The sequence below is a fragment of the Chenopodium album genome, chromosome 16, assembly GCF_948465745.1.
Source record: "Chenopodium album chromosome 16, dcCheAlbu1.1, whole genome shotgun sequence".
NCBI lineage: Eukaryota > Viridiplantae > Streptophyta > Magnoliopsida > Caryophyllales > Amaranthaceae > Chenopodium > Chenopodium album.
Window position 1 is genome coordinate 42,711,319 of NC_137849.1, and position 18,601 is coordinate 42,729,919.

Genomic DNA, 18,601 nt, shown 5'->3' on the forward strand with positions numbered 1-18,601 from the left:
CATGTCATTGTCTGAATTCCATTATAAATTTTCAGACTTAAGTATGTTCTGCAGTAGTAATCAATCCATGATTCCATGGTAGATTTCATTATAGCTTATCACATACTTCTCAAAATACAAGCATTTAGTGAATTTAAAAGCTTTCAACAGCAAAAATATAAGGTTTGTTAAACAAATCGGGTGCTATCAACTAGCGTGTATGACTTGATTTGATTCAATTTGATATGGACTTATGGAGTACAGGAGCAGGGATGAAGAGTGCAAACATCTAACAAGTATAGTCATACACACGTGTGAGCACACATATAAAATACTTTTCAACACTTTTCACTAGTTGCAATATCGAAATTATAGAGAGAATAAAGAGAATAGTGGAGTTGCTAGCTAGCCCAAGTTGGTAATTGTTTTCAAAGGATTAATTATTAACCTTTTTCACTACATTTAGGGCATTAGGATATCAAATAGACTTCAACCATGGAAGTGAAAGGGTCAGCTGATCGCTAGCCACCCCTCCTTTTTTGAGACACTTGCAAAAACAATGGCCAGGTCAGCAAAAATTTAGATTGACCCTGTCTACTCTGACCATGCACAAACTAGTGACCCCTAAGCTTTTTCACTTCTAATCTGTAAGCCATTGCTGTAGCCTGTAATCCTTACATCAAACGATTTTCAATCTATCTAATCTGAAATCACTTCAATTGCAATAATTGTGGGACAAAGTAAGACAATTTCAGTGGCGGTTGCTAGCAATCAGAATTGCATAAGACCCGATACATCCCATCTAATTTGCAAGTTTGGGGTCCAACCACATTCTAAGCAACAATGTTATCTAGCCCCAGAAAACAAAAGTACCAATTTATATCTTTGCCTATAGAACCCCGCCTCTGTGAAAACCCCCTCTAAGGATCAATGAAGTATCACGTCTTTAGCATCTTTTAAAATACTACATCTTACTTTGGATTATCCTCTGTTTCTTACTCCCTGCCTGCACTGTTCAATATTTCCCTCTACAAACATCCATTTCTATGGTTTACCATGAAGAGCCTCAACAATATCATCTCCATAGTATTTTTCTAAACTTCCAACCAAACCTTCTCAATTTAGTGCAAAACCTCAATTATATTAGCTTTATACTAATACTACTGCCAAATTCCATTCCATTTTATGATAGTTCCTAGTTGATGTATAGATAGTTTACATTGATGATGTCATGCAAATTAGGTCTATTTTGTTGCTAATATCTATCTTTTTGGTAATGATGGGCGTTTGGTTCAAACAATGGTATGGGTTTGGAATGAGGAATGAAACCCGGGTGGTATGGGGTTGGCACTTGATACTTGATTTCATGTGTTTGGTTTTTATCTAGGAAAGACAGTTTTCCTTTTAATTTTAAACCTAAAGGTATGGGTATGTGCCATACCCACCTCCCCCCTTGGGTTTCAAAAACTCATACCTTAGGGGTTTGAGGTATGGGTTTGAAAAATAAAATTTCTAAAAACAAACACAAGGTAGGGGTTTTGGTCATTACAAACCCATACCTTATACCTAATATGCTTGAACCAAACGCCCCACATAGAAATAACTAGTTGTTATTTGTCTTTTAATTGACAATAGATTTAGTTTAGAAAATAATTAAAAGTATGTTGATTTAATTGAATTGAAAGTATTAGCCGAGAAGGCTAGTTGAATTTTGAAGTTCAACCTAATTAACCGAGCTTTATCCAAGCATCTCGGCTTCTTAAAGTTCAGCTCTCAAACATCCATCTAATTAACAAGCGCAAAGTTCAGTTCTCAAACATCTATCCAACAAACACTTCTGCCTCTCAATTACACAATATTCCATCCAATTAACAATTCAACATAATCTCAACGAAATCAGCTCATCTAATTCTTCCACCACCAAATCTTCCACCAATCAACCAAATCACCATGAATTCGCTTAATTTCATCCTACTCGCGGCAGTTTTACGAGCAAAGCACAATCTAATATCCAATTAACACTTCCAATCCTTAATAACCTATCCTAACACTCAATTTTTTTACCATAAAATCCACAATTTCTCAACAATTCGAAATGCATGCAATCAATCAACAACAAAACAATCAAATTAACATCAAACTCGTAAAAATTCACAATTTAAAACCACAAAATCGTCAAAATTACCTTAGCAAAACCCTCGGCAGTACCAGTTTGAGTACCAAAAAACACCGTAACCTTAGTTTTACCAGCAGCAATCTCAAGCTCATCTTCCTCAGGTTCAACCTTCAATGGTTTAGGAGCAACAAAAGCCGAAGAATCTCTACCTCGATCGTTCGATCTTCGCCATAGAATAACCACCAATCCGATAATCACTGCAATTGAAGTCGTCAAAATGACAATCGCCGAAGAATTTGACGGCGAATCCAATGAAACTCCGAGCATCGATTCGATGGATCGGATCAAATCCGAGCTCGTAGACGCCATTGATGAGAGGTGATTTTCTCTCTCCTCTAAGGGTTTCTCGAAGGTTCAGGAAACCCTAGGGATTGATTTGAGAGGGTTGGTGAAACTCACTGATTCAACACAACCTCTTCTCTCTTCTTCCTCCTATCGCTGAATGGAAATGGGTGGACTTTTTTTTTGTTTTTTGTTTTTTGTTTTTTTTTTAATTACTTTTATTTATTTTGTTATTATTTTTATAACAAAAAAATAAAAATAAAAAATAAAAAATCATGGATTTTGAGAAATTAAGGCAATTCTTATGTTTTGTGAAAGTGTGCAATAAAAGGTGATGGGGGGATTTGATCATTTTTATCACTATGATATGAAAAAGGTTGCTTTTCTTCTTGACTTTTCTTGATTTTTGGTTGGTAAGATTTGTATATTCTAGTATCTTATCCAATCCTTTTCTCAAAAAATTCATACTTTACGATCAAAATACATGTACTCTTCCTCATTTCAAAATATGTTTATTAATTTCACTTTTATATTTGTCAATGGTTAACTTTGATAATTAACAATTTTAATTTTACGTTTGTAAAGATAGTTAAACCCAAAAAAAAAGTAAAATATTTTGAGGATATATAGTTATGTATGAAGTATTAAGAGATTGAAACTAATTTAACAATATTTAACATATTTTTATATACTAGTATAATAATTGAAGTCAAACTTAATTATATGCTCTTCATGTGACATACTTGACAATATTACTATAGATGTTAGCTATCAAGCAGTAAATGAAAGATGTTCAACACAAACTAGTAACTTACAATTTTAAGAGTGATGATATAATGTCATATTGATATTATATTGGTTCTTAACAAATTAAACACAACTTAAAAACTAGTTTTGTTAGTTTTGGTACAACATTAATTTAAAAGTTTAAAGCTATCATTCATCGCATGCTAAAACTGTAGTCGTATGGAGTATTTTGACTTAGTTATTCTGGAAGTTATTATCGATAGGGTATGGTCGTGCAAGTTACCGAAAAGCTTGAGCCAAATCCAAAGCCAAGAAATTTCGACCCACATATGTGGGTAACCAAACCAAATACCACTTGTACTACATGGTTAAGCTTATAGGAAACTCAAGAAAATTAAAAATACCAGAAATGTTTATTGAACTATTTGTTTAACAATCTTACATTACTATAGTTAAAATATAAGTGATTTATTCTAACATCTTAGCTTGATAAATAATTAGGACTTTTTTGAGATTGTGTAGGTAAGTAGAGTTTATGTACACAGTACACACACAATAACAATAATAAAAACAGCAACAAACCCATAGTCATCTTCTCATCTACTGAAAAAAATTTCAAAAATAGAGTTAAAGTACGTGTAACAATACTAATAAACATTCAAGGAAGAACATATGAAATTGATTATAAAAAAAAAAAAAAAAATTTAAAAAAAATTCAAAAATAGAGTTAAAGTACGTGTAACAATACTAATAAACATTCAAGGAAGAACATATGAAATTGAAAAATAAAACTATATATATATATATATATATATATATATATATATATATAAATTGTGGTAATACATTTCCAAAGCTTGAAATATGAAGTTCGCAAAGCTCTTCATTTTCTCATTAATAAATTTATTTTATCATTAACACTAATAAATTTATTTCATCATAACACTAATATATAATACATACAACAATATTACAAATAAATAAATAGAAGGAAAAAAAAAAAACTTTAAATTATAATTATAATTATGCAATGCACCATTCTTTGTTTAACTCATGTTTCAAGGATTCAATTTCATTTTCATCTAGATGTAGCACAACAAGTTTGCCATCTTTTGTGCCCGGAAGTACCAAAATTGATCCTTTATCCCCAACTCCATCAATAGTGTAACAAGCAAATGTTGGACGCTTTCCTTTTATTTCAAAACTATAAATATCAACTTGTTCCATGTCAACAAATGTTAGGTTTGTCCCATAAACAATGTAGTCAAATTTACTCATATCATGGTTCACCAATTCTTCAACCATGTTGCCCTCATCAACATAATTTTCAGCAATCAAATGTACTAGTGTCAAAGGATCAGCACTCGATACTGAAAATTTCGCCTCGACTGTGCCTAATACTTGTCCATTATAGGGCATCCCATGTTCCTTCTTGATTGTTTTTGGTCTACAAATAGTCACATTTTTGGTCTCCAAATCATTCCTAATTTTTGCTATGGACTTCCATATAATTGCTGTAATTACCTCAAAACATTGGATTGAATCTTTATCATTTATTTTGGAACCATGCACCTTCAAATGCAATTGATCAAGTTGTTGTGGAGTAAGATGAAAAGTATGGGTACCTATCTTACAATTGGTTGGGTTAACCCAATGATCACCCACCGGGTTGACCCGTTTCACTGAAGTGGGCTCTTGAGTTGGGCTCAAAGGCTTGTATTTGGGCTGTGAAGGATGTTGAATGGCAAGAGTTTTGGGGTTTTGATGGTGACCTTGCATATATTGGGTCCACATGTTCATAAATTCTGTAGCTGAGAATGCATCACCAAGAATGTGAGCCCAACTTAGGCCCATTGAAATTCCTCCACATTTGAACCATGTCACCTACAATCAACTTGAGTTAGTATTAAGAGAACCTTAAAGGTGAAATTAAAAATTACAAAGTTTATTTAGGTAAATTGTAAATAATTTTTTAAAATGGATGTAATGCAAAGTAAAGGTAACTAGAAAGCATTTTTTCTTTATTGATTTGAAGCCCTTTCTATAAACAATTTTAATTCAATAGTCATATTCTCTTCACCTAATTTATACCAATAAGAAAGCAACGGACTTTATTGATTTAACCCCATTTTTACTCATAAAACACTATACAAGGGAGTAAGGGAGAGATGTGTAGGCAGAAATCAATCTCGATCAAATCTAGAATATCATTCCTAAAGACATAATCAAACCTGTTACAGAGTAATTATATGCAATGAGGGACCTTCCAACGAGGCCAGTCAGGCCTAACTCCTGTTAGATTATTTTTGTTAGTTGTTAAGGTTACAATACCCCATTCTACTTATAATAATTTGCGTATAGTGATTAATATTGAGTTAGGGATTCAAAAATGTTTTAGGCCAATATTCGCCGCAGATTATATGTGATAGTACGTATAGCTACTCATGTCTGTGGACTGTAGGTGGTACGTAGATTGGTAACAATATATGTAGTACTTAAATAATGATTAGAGCAAGTTGGCAAGTAGGGTAGTAATGAAAGTGTGTAGCTGTAATGCCTGTAAGTTAGATACAGAGTAATGGATGAACTAAGGAGTTACAATACGTATATATTGGAGTAGTTGGCCGTTGGAATTTAATCGTCACATGAACTGTTGTGTTCATGCAGTTACAAAACAGATACGATGTTCGTACGAAATTAGTTGCACTAAAACAATTCAACTAACTTTAGCTGTCAAAAATAGTAAATTAAAAACCAATCAACTAACCTCAACATCCCTATTTATAATTATTTGATGGGATGAAAGTGATACACTCATTCTTTCCTTTGCATGATTTACTTTTACGTTTTAAAATTTATACTCTCATGCATATATTTAATTAATTTTATAGATGTAAGTAAAAATTACATTAACTTGATGTTTTAAAAGTAGATATTGAAATAATTGTTATAAGGTTTCAAAATTTTGACTCAAAACAGGAGGCCGAGATTAGGGTAATACTCATATTTAGCTCTAAAGCTAGTTTGTATGAATTTAAATTGAAAAATTGTTAGGCCGTATATGTATGATGTAGCTAATGGGCCGTGATATAGTTTCCAGCCCTAATCTCTTAGGATTGTATATATATACTCATGTACATGCTAATACGAGATACAAGTCTCTATTCTCTCTATTCTCTCTAAATTGACATGGTATCGGAGCTATTATACGCTACTCTCTAAACTCTAACCCTAAACTCTGCAATTTCTCTAATTCTTATATTTTTTTTCTACTGCTTGATTGATCGACATGGGAGACGAAGGCAAAATTGATCCATCTTCTCCGTTCTATCTGTATGATGTAGCTAATGGGCCGTGATATAGTTTCCAGCCCTAATCTCTTAGGATTGTATATATATACTCATGTACATGCTAATACGAGATACAAGTCTCTATTCTCTCTATTCTCTCTAAATTGACAAAAATTGAAGTATGCTTTTAGTTGGAAATTGGTAGTTAATCGAAGGACTACGTGTAAGAATTAAGTAAAGGATTAAGAATGTAACCATCAATTATACCGATTGAAGCACATTATTGGCATAAATTTTTTAGGAGAAAATAAGTTATGATAGGTGTAAAATAAGTTTAATTTTTAAGTAAGATAAGTTAAGTGAAAATGAATATGCACCTCAACTTTGGATAATTAATGTGCTTCTAATTCCATTTGCATTAATTTTAAAAAATCTCACTCAATTCATGAATATTTAGTCCATTTTAATGGCGTCAATTATACAAATCATATCAATACTATGGTGTGTTCAATTGTGTTCTTCAACTATTCAAACCTAACGGATAAGATTAATTGAATTATTTAAAACTTATCAAAACTTAATTTAGTTTTTGGAATTACTTGAGTGAACTTAGATATCATTATATATATATATATTTTTTTAATACTTACCTTAATGTACTTAATTATACAAAGACGTCTTTTTTTTTTTTTTTTGGTGTTTAGAGAGCCATAAGGGCAAGTGATGAGAATCGATCCCAGGATCACTTGGGACCGGGAGGGGAGCTCTAACCACTTGAGTTATCCCTTACTCTCACAAAGACGTCTTTTATACGAAACTATCAATCATTATGTGGGAAAATAAAATGAACATAATAGGGCCTAAACTTCATGATTTAAATGATTGTTATTTATTCTGAACTTTCCAAAAGTTGCCAATTAGTTTTGCACATCAACGTAGTACAGAAATTGACCTAATATCCTAATTTGCTCCTTGCTCAAAATACACTAACTAGAGTAATTACATATCCATTAACATGTTATGTGGTCTCCATTACACATCTTACATCGTTAATGTCTAAAATTCTTTTTGTTATACTGGTATATAATTTTAAAATAAAATACAAGTATGAGAATTCACATTAAAATGAATCAATTCAAACAAGATTTCCTTGGCAATATTTCTCCTGGTACTCTGTATATAATTAGGGCATGCCTGGAATTCCATAAATTAATAGGGGGTAATATCTAATGGGGTAGATTCTGCTTGAGTTTTGATTTAGAGAGTAATATTTCATTTTCTAAGGTTTGGCAAGTATCCCGGGGTAAAGACAACCACTTCATGGAAATCGACGGACTACGGAAACCATCATGTCGCTGATAAATTTGAGACCACCACAAGCATCGCCTCAGTTGAAAGATCAAAAGCCCTAACCTTTTGTTCGACTATCTCTTCAACCAATGGCTCAATTCATGACACTTGTTCGTAATTCGCCAGAATTGATGAGCTATGGTGGCGGTTAGCAGCTTCCATCGGGCGGCAACAATGGCCGTCAAAAGCTTCAATTGGGCGGAGTGATATGGAGGTGAAGGAGATAGCATGAGCAGGGGAGAAGGAAGGTACAATATAACAGTGGAGAGTTTTTTTTTTTACAGTGGAGATTGTTACCCTAGGGGGGAGGTGGGTACTTATTAACCCCCTTTTTAAGGAAATAGATTACCCCCCCTAATTAATTACCCTTGATCCATACTAAAAACAATTCCAGAAATTTTACTCGTGTATTTTTTCCCCACTCATTACACCCATTCCAGGCAGCCCCCTAAAGTAACAAAAACGGTCAAAGTTTTATAATTTCGATCTGAATAGTAATGGGTTGAACACATGAACTTCACAGAGCTGAGATTGCATCACTACAACTACTACAAAAAAGAAATAACTACCTACAATATAATCATTGCCTTATTGGAAATTTGGTATTGCTATTTTGGTCAATTGCACATTAATATAAATATAAATAAACCAAAAGAAGCTAATTTTGTATGTGTGGGTTAGATTAAAGATAAATCAAGAGAATATGCATATACATATTTTGGTAAGGAGAAGGATACTACCGGCAGGAACTTCTCGCAGGTTCTCCCTATCTGGAATAGCGGGCTAGACACTTTGAAAGTGGACGAGAAGGGTAAGGGTAAGAGATCAGAGTACTTATATGGGTAAATTCTCTTTAAAGTGAGGCAGAGCAATCAATGCATGATTACTGTAGTTAAGACACACTGCATATGCTAAGGTAGGTAGATTTAATTTATGGTAAATAAATAAATAAATAAAATAAAAAAACTGAAAGTATTAGGCTATGATCCTATGGAAGCCAGTGAATGAGACATCTAAAACGTAATCAAGCATCGTTTTAGGTAACTCTGCTAGAGGTTGCATCAACAGTAATTATTAAGGATAATATGTACACGACATTTAACTAATAAAGAACGACATGACTCAATAGTCAATTCGAAATCACATCACTACTCGTTAATTGGACACTAATTAAATCATGATCCAATCAAGATTAAACAAGCATATTAATTAAACAAGCAAGCAAGGAAGCTTAATCATACATAAAAATTACGTACCTGTAGACAAACAAGAGGAGAAAAGGGCAAGTCAGGACCAAGAGAATGGTTATAGATAAGTTGATCTTGCATCGACAAGAAATCCTCCATAGCAAGCAACTCGTCGACAGTCTTGCTCGACTGAGCCTCGACAACCCTTATACCGGCATCATTGAGCTTAATCGAGGGCCGGTCACCGGTCTCATCAGAAGAGGCCCGGATCCTCCCACAAGCCACAAAGTAAGAGATAAGCCAATCATACATATGCACACTCTTCATTTCTTTAACACTCCAAAAGTTACTAGTACCATTACTATTATTAGTACTATTATTAGTAGTAGTTGTTATGTTGGTGTTATTGAAGAAATAAAGGCCCTTAAGATAATGCAATTTCATGGCCAAATCTATGCCTTTTAACTCATATGTTTTGTTTTCACCAGTAATTTTTCCAGGCACTACTGTTGCTACTCTTATGTCAAAGACTAAATTTTTCTTGGATTCTTCCTTTGGAATTGGCATGTTTTTTTTCTTCCTTTTTTTTGAATTTGGTGTTTATTAGTTTGGTGGGAGAAAGAGGAAGGTTTAGTTTAGTTTATGGGCATTCATGTAGCATGAGTTTATATAGCTGCTACTCATGCCTTTTTAACAGCTTGTTAGGAATGATTGCTGGAACAAGTTGAGTCTATTTACAGTAATTTTGACAATTTTACACTATCGCAATTAATCTCTTCATCTTGGGATTTTGTTAGATTTGTCTTGATATATTGTCAATATATTTACTTTCGTTTTTTTAGTTGACACGTTTTGACTTTGTGCACTATCCACATAATGTACTTTTGACTTTGTTATATGATTTAGTGTTGAATAAAAACATAGTTATGTGGGATTTTGTTAGATTCATTTCAATGTCTATTTTCCAAATATCAAAATTTCATAATTTTTTCTAATATGTAACTAAAGATATTTACATTTAAAAGTATGAGTTGACAAACGTGCCTAAATGTAATGCGTCAACTAATAACTAATAAAAAACTAAGGAAGTAATTTTTACTATAAGATAAGTAAAATATTGATTTATTATAATGTATGTATGTATATCGACAAACGTGATACTTCAAATGTTGAACTATAAATAAATTTAACAAAGTATAATATTGTACATTATAACTTTCCCGACTAATTGGTGGTCCCTATAGGCGCCTGTACAGTGCAACGTACAGTTTTTGTAAAAAAAAAAAACAAAAAAAATTATACAAAACAGCTGTGAACATATAGCTATAGTGAAATAACATACTATTAAAATATAATAAACATATATTTAGAGTGAAAACAACATACTACTAAAATGTACTCCTTAATAAACATATACCTAGAGTGAAATCAACATAATTGCACCAAAAAAAGAGTAAAAAAAAGTAAGAACATATGTCCACGTTCTTTTATTGTCAATTTAAGGTAATTTTATTTGTGACCTACTGTTCATTGCCAAATTATAAAAATAAAAAAAAAATTTAAAAAAAAAAAAACAAAAAACTTGATGTTCATTACAAAAGAATCATTTAACAAAACAACTATATGTTATTTACGAAATAGCTACATGTTTTTTCCACCTTTTTTTGTTTGCATGGTACAGATGCATGTATCTTAAAATTTTCATTCCCCGGACTACATTATTAAAAGTTCTTTTAACTTTTTTTTTTATATGTCCCATAATTAAAGTCTTACATCAAATCAAATTTTTTAATAAAAATAATAATTTTGTAGTCAAATAAACAAAATCTAATCTTGACCTCCTTAAACTAAATGTCATCATGATAGTGTTAAAAGTTAGAGATGAAGGGATTGATTGGTATATTAGAATAATAATGAATATATGATGGGATTGATTACTATAATATTCGGGTATACTAGAGTGTATCCGTGCTAACGCACGGTATATACATAACATGTGTGTTTAGAAAGAAAAACAATAGGAGATGCATGTGGAAATTATTAGAAAAAATGGAGAAGTGGATGTTATTATTAAAAAAATGGAGAAGTAAAAGTTATTATATTGGAGGTTATAACAAAAAAAAAAAAAAAAAAAAAAAAAAAAAAAAAGCATGAGATTAGAGAATTTGGCTTTTGGAGGATTGTAGTTAAATGACTCTACAATTATATAAAAGATTATTATTTTCTAATGTACCAACTTATTTACAAGAAACTTGTTGCTATAAACGAGTATTTTTTAGCCTCTAATAATCAATCAATCAATCAATAATAATATATACTAAAAGACACACCAGCAATGACACGTGTCATCCCTTGGTGTGTCCTAAAAAACATACTTTTTTATTTCTTTGGATCTTCTTTTAAATAAAGTTTAAATGAGGTAAAAAAAAAAAGTTATCAAAAATGTAAGTAACTTTAATTGTAAAAAATTAATTGTCATCTAGATTTTTAATAATAGAAAGAAAAAATAAACAATAATTTATTTAGGAAAAAAAAATATCATATAGATTATCAACATAAGATTTTCATTACTTATTTTTGTCAAGCAACTTATCTTGATAATCAATATCTATGTAAAAATATCAATAAATAACTGTATAACTTATTGATCGATAACTTTTAATTATTATATAATGTTTATATAATACCAAAATATAATTTCAAATACATTGATATTTGAATTAGAGTTGATAGTAGGAGAAAAGTTGAATAAGAAATAAGATGTTATCGGAATAAAGATTAGAATAATATTATTTTAGGTTGGATGGTTTTGAATGAAATAATAGAGTGATCTTACTTATGTGCAAAAAGAAAATTTATTCACAGGGTTAGTACATAGCTTTAAAATTTTTCATTTAGTTAATAAGAAAAATAACACTATTACATTACCATATATATAGAAATACAAAAAATAATCATATGCTCAACTGTTTAACTTTAAAATACATATTTAGCTAATCGGTTTTTTCATGAATATGTTTCTTTTTAATAAATATTTCAATAATTGACAATAATACTGAAATTAACCGTGCATGGCACGGGACCTAATCTAGTTTAAGTAATTATTGACTGTATTGCTCATTGAAAATAAGATATTGGTGAATTGCTATCCATCTTATTATCGAAATACTTCTTCGATCAATATTAACAACAATCGCAAAAATTAGAATGTAACCCTTGGTATCAATAGACCTATTTGTTAAACCTAAGATAATATCATTGAAACATAGCTTAATAACAATAATCATCATTAGTCACTTATGTCCTAATCAATATTATATTATTAGAGCAACTCCAATGGTTGTAGCTAGAGATTTTCTTGCAATTTGAATTATTCCCTATCTATTAGCTTGGCCATTGGAGCTAGAAAACTCAATTAGCTTGGTTAAGCAAATTAGCTTTGCTGGGAATTAAACTTGCCAAAATAAATGTTCGTTGCATCAATAATAATAATAATAATAATAATAATAATAATAAAATAATTTCTAGGTTTGGCAATTGGCAGTGGTGGCTTGCCACCTTACCATTTACGTTCGGCGGACTTGGTGTTTATTCCGCAAGTGATGTTCGTCATGACCTTCTTTTTATTAATAAAACAATCATATTGTCTCTAATGTTGGTGATCCACAATAAATTAGTGTGAACCAGGTCAATTTAAGAATTTGTATGGGTTGTGAAGCGAGTATTGATTGACATTTATAGTTGCATAACTTGCATTTTATCATTTCATCGATTTCAATTATCATCCATTAATTTTCCCTCAATCTCATAATATAATGCCTTCTTTCTTTTTTAGATAAATATTAAAATACAATGCCTTTTTCTATTAAAAGGTTGTACTTTTGACATTATTAGTTTATTACCCTTCTTTTGATGGGTTGTCCTTTTATTATTATTATTATTATTATTATTATTATAGTTTTAACATTAATTTTCAACACTTTCTCACTCTATCTCATCATTTATTCCAAATACTTCTTCTTTCTCTCTACCTCTCTCTAACCCCACCCACATGCACATATATACATCTAATCATTAGTTTTAAAAAATTACAACTTTCTTAATTCTCGGCTTACTGCATAAAAACCCAAAGAGACATTGTATTATGAAATGGAGGGAGTACTTTACTTTTATCTTTTATTGGTTTTGGAAACAATCTCAAAACTCTAAGTTAAAATTTATTTTCTCAAAAATTTAATCATTTGTACTACTCATATGAACTATGAAGAGAATAAAGCTTACTAGTATATAGAATCACACATGATAGCTAGAGCCATAAGTTAATATAAAATGTATTTCAAATAAAGAGCTAAGTACTTTATTTTTCAATATGAAAAAAGACTCTTAAGCAACCACACTTTCAACGTGAGATGTTGATTAAGAATACTTAAAATATACTATAAGAAGAGTGGACGCGCGCCGAGAAGTTAGTTAATGCCGGACTTCTCCTAACCACCTTTACAGGCCCATGTTTAATTAACAACATTCACATGTTTAATGGCATATTCTTTCTCTTCCACCACCTTTTTTCTTTTTCTTGATCCGTATCTTGTTTTTTGAGACTTAAGGTGTTGCCACAAGTTCGCATACATATTTGATAGCCGTTTTCCTTAAAAAAAAATAAAAAAATAATTTTTTTTTTACATATATATAACATATTTCCTCCGTTTTATATTAATCGTCAGCCAAGTTGATTTTCGCATATATATGTTTGATCATGTATAACAATTTAATTGAAAAGTAGATTAATGAGAGCTTAGAAAGTACATGAGTTTTTTGAATGCATGAATGAATGAAATTAAAGAGGCCGGGTGCCGTGCAAGGAGAGAATTGATTTATTAGTGAAACCATGAATAAAATTTTTGAATGAATAATAAGCTAAGTTAGGATGAGCGTAAATGAAAAGTGTAATATAAAAATTGGAAATTTGGGACAATGGAAAATTAAAGTTCGCATACGTGTCAACTAAAAAAACCCAAGAAATATATGAGATTTCATCTAAATAAATGTATCAAAAGAAAATCATGGGTTATTCCGATCCATTATTTTTTAAGCATCTCATTCATGCATAATAATTGTTTAGATAATTTTCAAAGCAAATGAATATATATCCTAGTTTCACTTACATATAAAAAAAAAAAAAAAAAAAAAAAAAGGATGAAAATCGGGTGAATAGAAAACATACCTTACATCATTTTGATCCAAAAATTGGCAGAATAAATACATTAGAGGTGTTAAAAAAAGTCGAGCTTACGTATAAAATTCCGTGCCTAAATCCGCAAAAGAAAGTTAGGCTTTTGGGTTTTTTTGTGCTGAGATCAAGTTTTGATCGATGTAAAGATCGATACATTATTTTTAGGGTTGGATTGGACCAACATATAGGGCATTGTTGACTACCTCTAATTTTTTTTTTTTTTTTTTTTTTTTTTTTTTTTTTACACTCGAGTTCAAGGTGCACACCCAACAAATTTTTTTTAAACTATTTGTTACTTTTAAATCTCACATAGAAATAATAAGAAAATATTTCTTTATAAGTAAGAGCACATTTCTTTAGTATCACATTTTTAGCGAGAAGGTGACCAAAAAACAAATTCTTGTGAGCTAGTCCCAAAGTGAACATATCATATTAATGTGTAGTGGAAGTGTGGTTGCTGCAATCAGATTAATATATAAGACAATGAATCGACGATCATATTCATGACTACACTAAATCGATATAGCCCAATGACAAAGGTAATGAATTTTCAAGTAGACTATATCTCAATAGATTTGCCAATCCAAGATGACAAGAGAAAAAACTAATGAAAATTTTATTTTATTTTATTTTTTTTATTTATTTATTCAATTTGTGTGTGTGTGTGTTTTGTGTGTGAATAGAATTAATGAAGATTGAAGTAGGTCAAATACAACAAATTGACAACTGATTAACACATCCACCAATCAACTAATATATCCAAGAATTAATCACTTGATACACAAAATAAGACAAGTGGCAATCATCTATAATGAAATTGAACCCAATAAAATTAAGATTTCAGCAAGAATTTAGCTGGCTGAAACTAAGAGGAAGTAATGAAATTGAAGCAATAAACGTGCTCTAGTTATCATCAGGAAACAACGACCCCAAAAGGTAAGGCTAACCGTTTAACAACGACTCTAGGACATGTTTGTAGCCTGGTGGCCTGGTGGTTGATCAGCATAAAGTTAACTATTTAAGGAAGGTTGCGTATAACATAGGACAATCGTGCATAACTGCATATAAGAGCATTTTCAATGATAAGTTACAATACCTTATAGCTTGTGACCACATCAATTTTTTTAAATACAACACTTTATTTTTTTTAAAGTATATCAATGATGAATTTTGACATTTGCTAGGTAATAAAATCCGCCGACCATTGTCCTACTATACAATCCAGATGCACCGTGCACCGTTTGGAAGATGAGGTAAGGGAATTCGAATCCCAAAGTGCCCTCTATCGAGCCTTAGGGCCTGTTCTCATTGACTGAACTCAGCTGAACTGAACTGAAATGAATATTTTATAAGAGAAAGAAATTAGGAGCTGAACTGAACTAAACTGAACTAAGTTTCAACGTATGAGAACAGGCCCTTAAGCCCTTTAACTACTTGACGACCTGATCTTGGATTTTTGGGTCATATGTGATCAAATGATTATTGATAACTAATTTATCCTCCTCATTTTTATTTTTCAATTAATTTAGCCTTAAGCCCGTATACTTGAAGTATTATTTTGTATTTATGATTTAAATTAAGTTTACATTATTAAATACTTCATATAATATTGAAGGTATCATATCAAATAGAGTACTAGTTGATGATTAAAAAACAGAAAGAAGTATATTTCAATCGTATTAATTTTTTAGTCCATTTATAATAAATTTGCATGGTCCTATTATATTAAAATCGAAATTATATTGTTGACTGCATAAATATTAGATTATATCACAATCTTATTAATACTTTAAAATGACATGTAACCGGACATTGATGATTTAATATTGAGAAGTGACATTTTTCTTCCTCTTATATTTCAGCAATATATAACAAAGTGACATTATTATGAATAACTACTCGGTTTTTTTTTTATTTTTTATTTTTTTTTAATGTATATATATATTGTTATAATTCTTATAAATATATACTCCCTTCGCCCCTTAATTATGTGTCTATTTCTTTTATTTATTACTCACATAATAATAGACATATAATCAAAGGACAGAGGGAGTAGCAAAGTGACATTATTATGATATTGATCTTACTAACATTAATCACGAGTTATTCGGTGTAATTAATGTTAGTTTTACTCTACTCCCTTCGTTCCTAAATTAAATTCCTATTGCTAGTATTTATTCCTCACATAATAGAGGAAAATAGTAATGTAATTTAGGGATGGAGGAAGTAATATTTTCACTTTTAATTCTCTTATCTAACGCCCCGGGGGCGCTCATTAGCTTTTGCCTTTATATATTGTTATAAATTATGAATAACTGTAAACTGTTTATAAGAGTGACACTATTATAAATTGTTACTAATTTATTATGATGACCTATAAGGCTATAATCATTTATTCTGAACGCATAATTTTGTACTTAGATTGAGAATTTAAGAGATAGATCTATATAGTAAAAATAATTCATCCGAGAAAAAATATCGAAAATCAATTATGGAGTATATAGCCTCAGTGTTTCGCTGATCATAGTGTTGTAGAAATTTTGGGTTGGTCTATTAGATTAGACTAGATTGGATTGAATTGAAATAAATCAATTCGATTTTCGAGTTGATTGTATTTTTTCTAGATTCTACACTATCTCTCTCTCTTTTTTTTTTTTTTTTTTTTTTTTTTTTTTTTTTTTTTTTTTTTTTTTTTTGCTCTATTCAGTCTAAACCTAAAAAAAAATGAACAATACTTGGAGTGTATAGAGATTCGATTAGAAACACTTATAATGAAAATTTGAGATCAAAAGAACATTATTATTTCTATTCTAAAAGGGTCAAAGTTGGTACGATTTTGCCAAGTCAAAGGCCCACAGTATGGATGTGGTACGTGTTTCACGTTAGGTCCTGTTTGACAAAGGTAGCGGTAGTGAGTAGTTTTTAGCAGTCGAGTAGAGAGTAGTTGTTCATGTTGCGATTAACCGTCAATTAATAGTGGATAGAAGTTAGCTATCAAAGTACTTATTAATAGTATGGGTGTTTGACAAAGTAGCAATTGCATTACTAAAACATATTAATAATAATATAAACTGTTACTAAATAATAAAAAGTAACCAAAAATTAACAAACGTTAAAAATACCGCTAATCACTACTCACATCGCTACATTGCCAAACACTCTTAATTTTTTTTTCTAGTAGTGTGGTCAAAACACTAACTACTACCTCAAACACAACCATCAAACATGGCCTTAAATTATAAACCGAATGGTATTGCTTTATTTTTAATGTTGGACAAACAATTTTCAAACTTGCACTAACACATGAGAATATTATATGCTCTCTCTATCCCAAATTATTTGCCCTATGCCATGACCATTTTTATACAAAATTTAATGCAGGTGTAATTGTGTAAATGTAGAGGAAATAAAATTTGAGCGAGTAAACGAAAACTTATTTAAAGAGAAAATATAGAGAGAAATTTTGATTTTAATTTTCAAATCTTGGCAAATAAATTTGGGATATCCCAACTAGAAAAATGGTGCAAATAAAATACTCGTACTTTATAAGAGTAATTAAGGAACAAAAAAAATACTTCGTATGTTGCTCACATACTTTATAATTTTTTCCATTCTTTTTGTTAATGGTATTTTAGTTAAATTATCTTATTGATAAACTTGTATATATTTTCTCAAAAAAAATAAATAAATAAATTATAAAAAAAAAAAAAAAGCAACCATAACTTTTGTGTTGTGTCTCAGTCAACATAGCATTAGTTGCATTGCATACACCCAATGCTACGCAGATACATAGTATGACTAGTATATATATCCGAGTATAACTGTATAAGTAAAGCACTAGGACTACATTATTGTTACGTAGTACACTAGTACGAACTACATGAGTACTGCGTCCACTGTCTCCGTTTATATTTTGAGTTAATTATTTTTTGTTTTGAAAATTGATTTCCATTTTAATTATGTGCACTGTTTTTTTTTTTTGGTGTTTATATTTTTTTTTTAATTATGTGCACTGTGTTTGTGTTGGGAGCTTTTGCTCATCAACAATTTTCAGGTACATAGAGGGATATTACATTGGGCGAAACAGTACACTACAACTACGAGCAGTCGAGGTATGTTAACTTAAATGTACATGTATCAGCTATTAAGTGAGAGGGTCATGCCGAAGGCCAAGGCAGGTCAGGGTGTTGTCCAAGATGTATCTAATGTGGTGGCCGGTGGGGATAAATGGTATGTAAGGGGATGGTAATGGATCGAAAATGGTCCGGGAGGGCGGATTATATACGATTTTTCGACTTCATGGTGGCTAAGAGTGAAGGCGTTACAGACTTACCAACCTTGCCATGCGTGAAGTTAT

The 18,601-nt window shown here is 30.8% G+C and overlaps 2 protein-coding genes across 3 annotated transcripts in view; both read right to left on the bottom strand.

The window, feature by feature from the left end:
- The window catches only part of LOC145586580 (NADPH--cytochrome P450 reductase-like), a 184,763-nt gene that overhangs the window by 7,594 nt on the left and 158,568 nt on the right, over positions 1–18,601 (bottom strand). Inside the window, exon 2 of one of the 2 annotated variants that reach the window (XM_081643454.1) lies at positions 2,165–2,577. In XM_081643454.1, the coding sequence (XP_081499580.1) occupies positions 2,165–2,464 (300 nt within the window). In that variant the 5' untranslated portion in view covers positions 2,465–2,577. Of the gene's footprint in view, positions 1–2,164; positions 2,637–18,601 lie in introns of those variants that run through there. The other variant, XM_081643453.1, reaches the window with a different exon arrangement.
- Positions 4,026–9,659, bottom strand: LOC145586577 (protein ECERIFERUM 26-like). The gene is made up of 2 exons (XM_081643447.1): positions 9,081–9,659; positions 4,026–5,068 (listed from the first exon to the last, which is right to left on the bottom strand). The coding sequence occupies exons 1-2, from the start codon at positions 9,576–9,578 to the stop codon at positions 4,208–4,210; spliced, it is 1,359 nt and encodes a 452-aa protein (XP_081499573.1). The 5' UTR covers positions 9,579–9,659; the 3' UTR covers positions 4,026–4,207.

What these genes read in the sequence shown, in the direction of transcription:
- LOC145586577 (XM_081643447.1), bottom strand. Translation starts at nt 9,578, where the DNA reads ATGCCAATTCCAAAGGAAGAATCCAAGAAAAATTTAGTCTTTGACATA. An exon ending in CTCCTCTTGTTTGTCTACAG is followed by an intron (nt 5,069 to 9,080) that starts GTACGTAATTTT and finishes AGTTGATTGTAG; the next exon opens with GTGACATGGTTCAAATGTGG.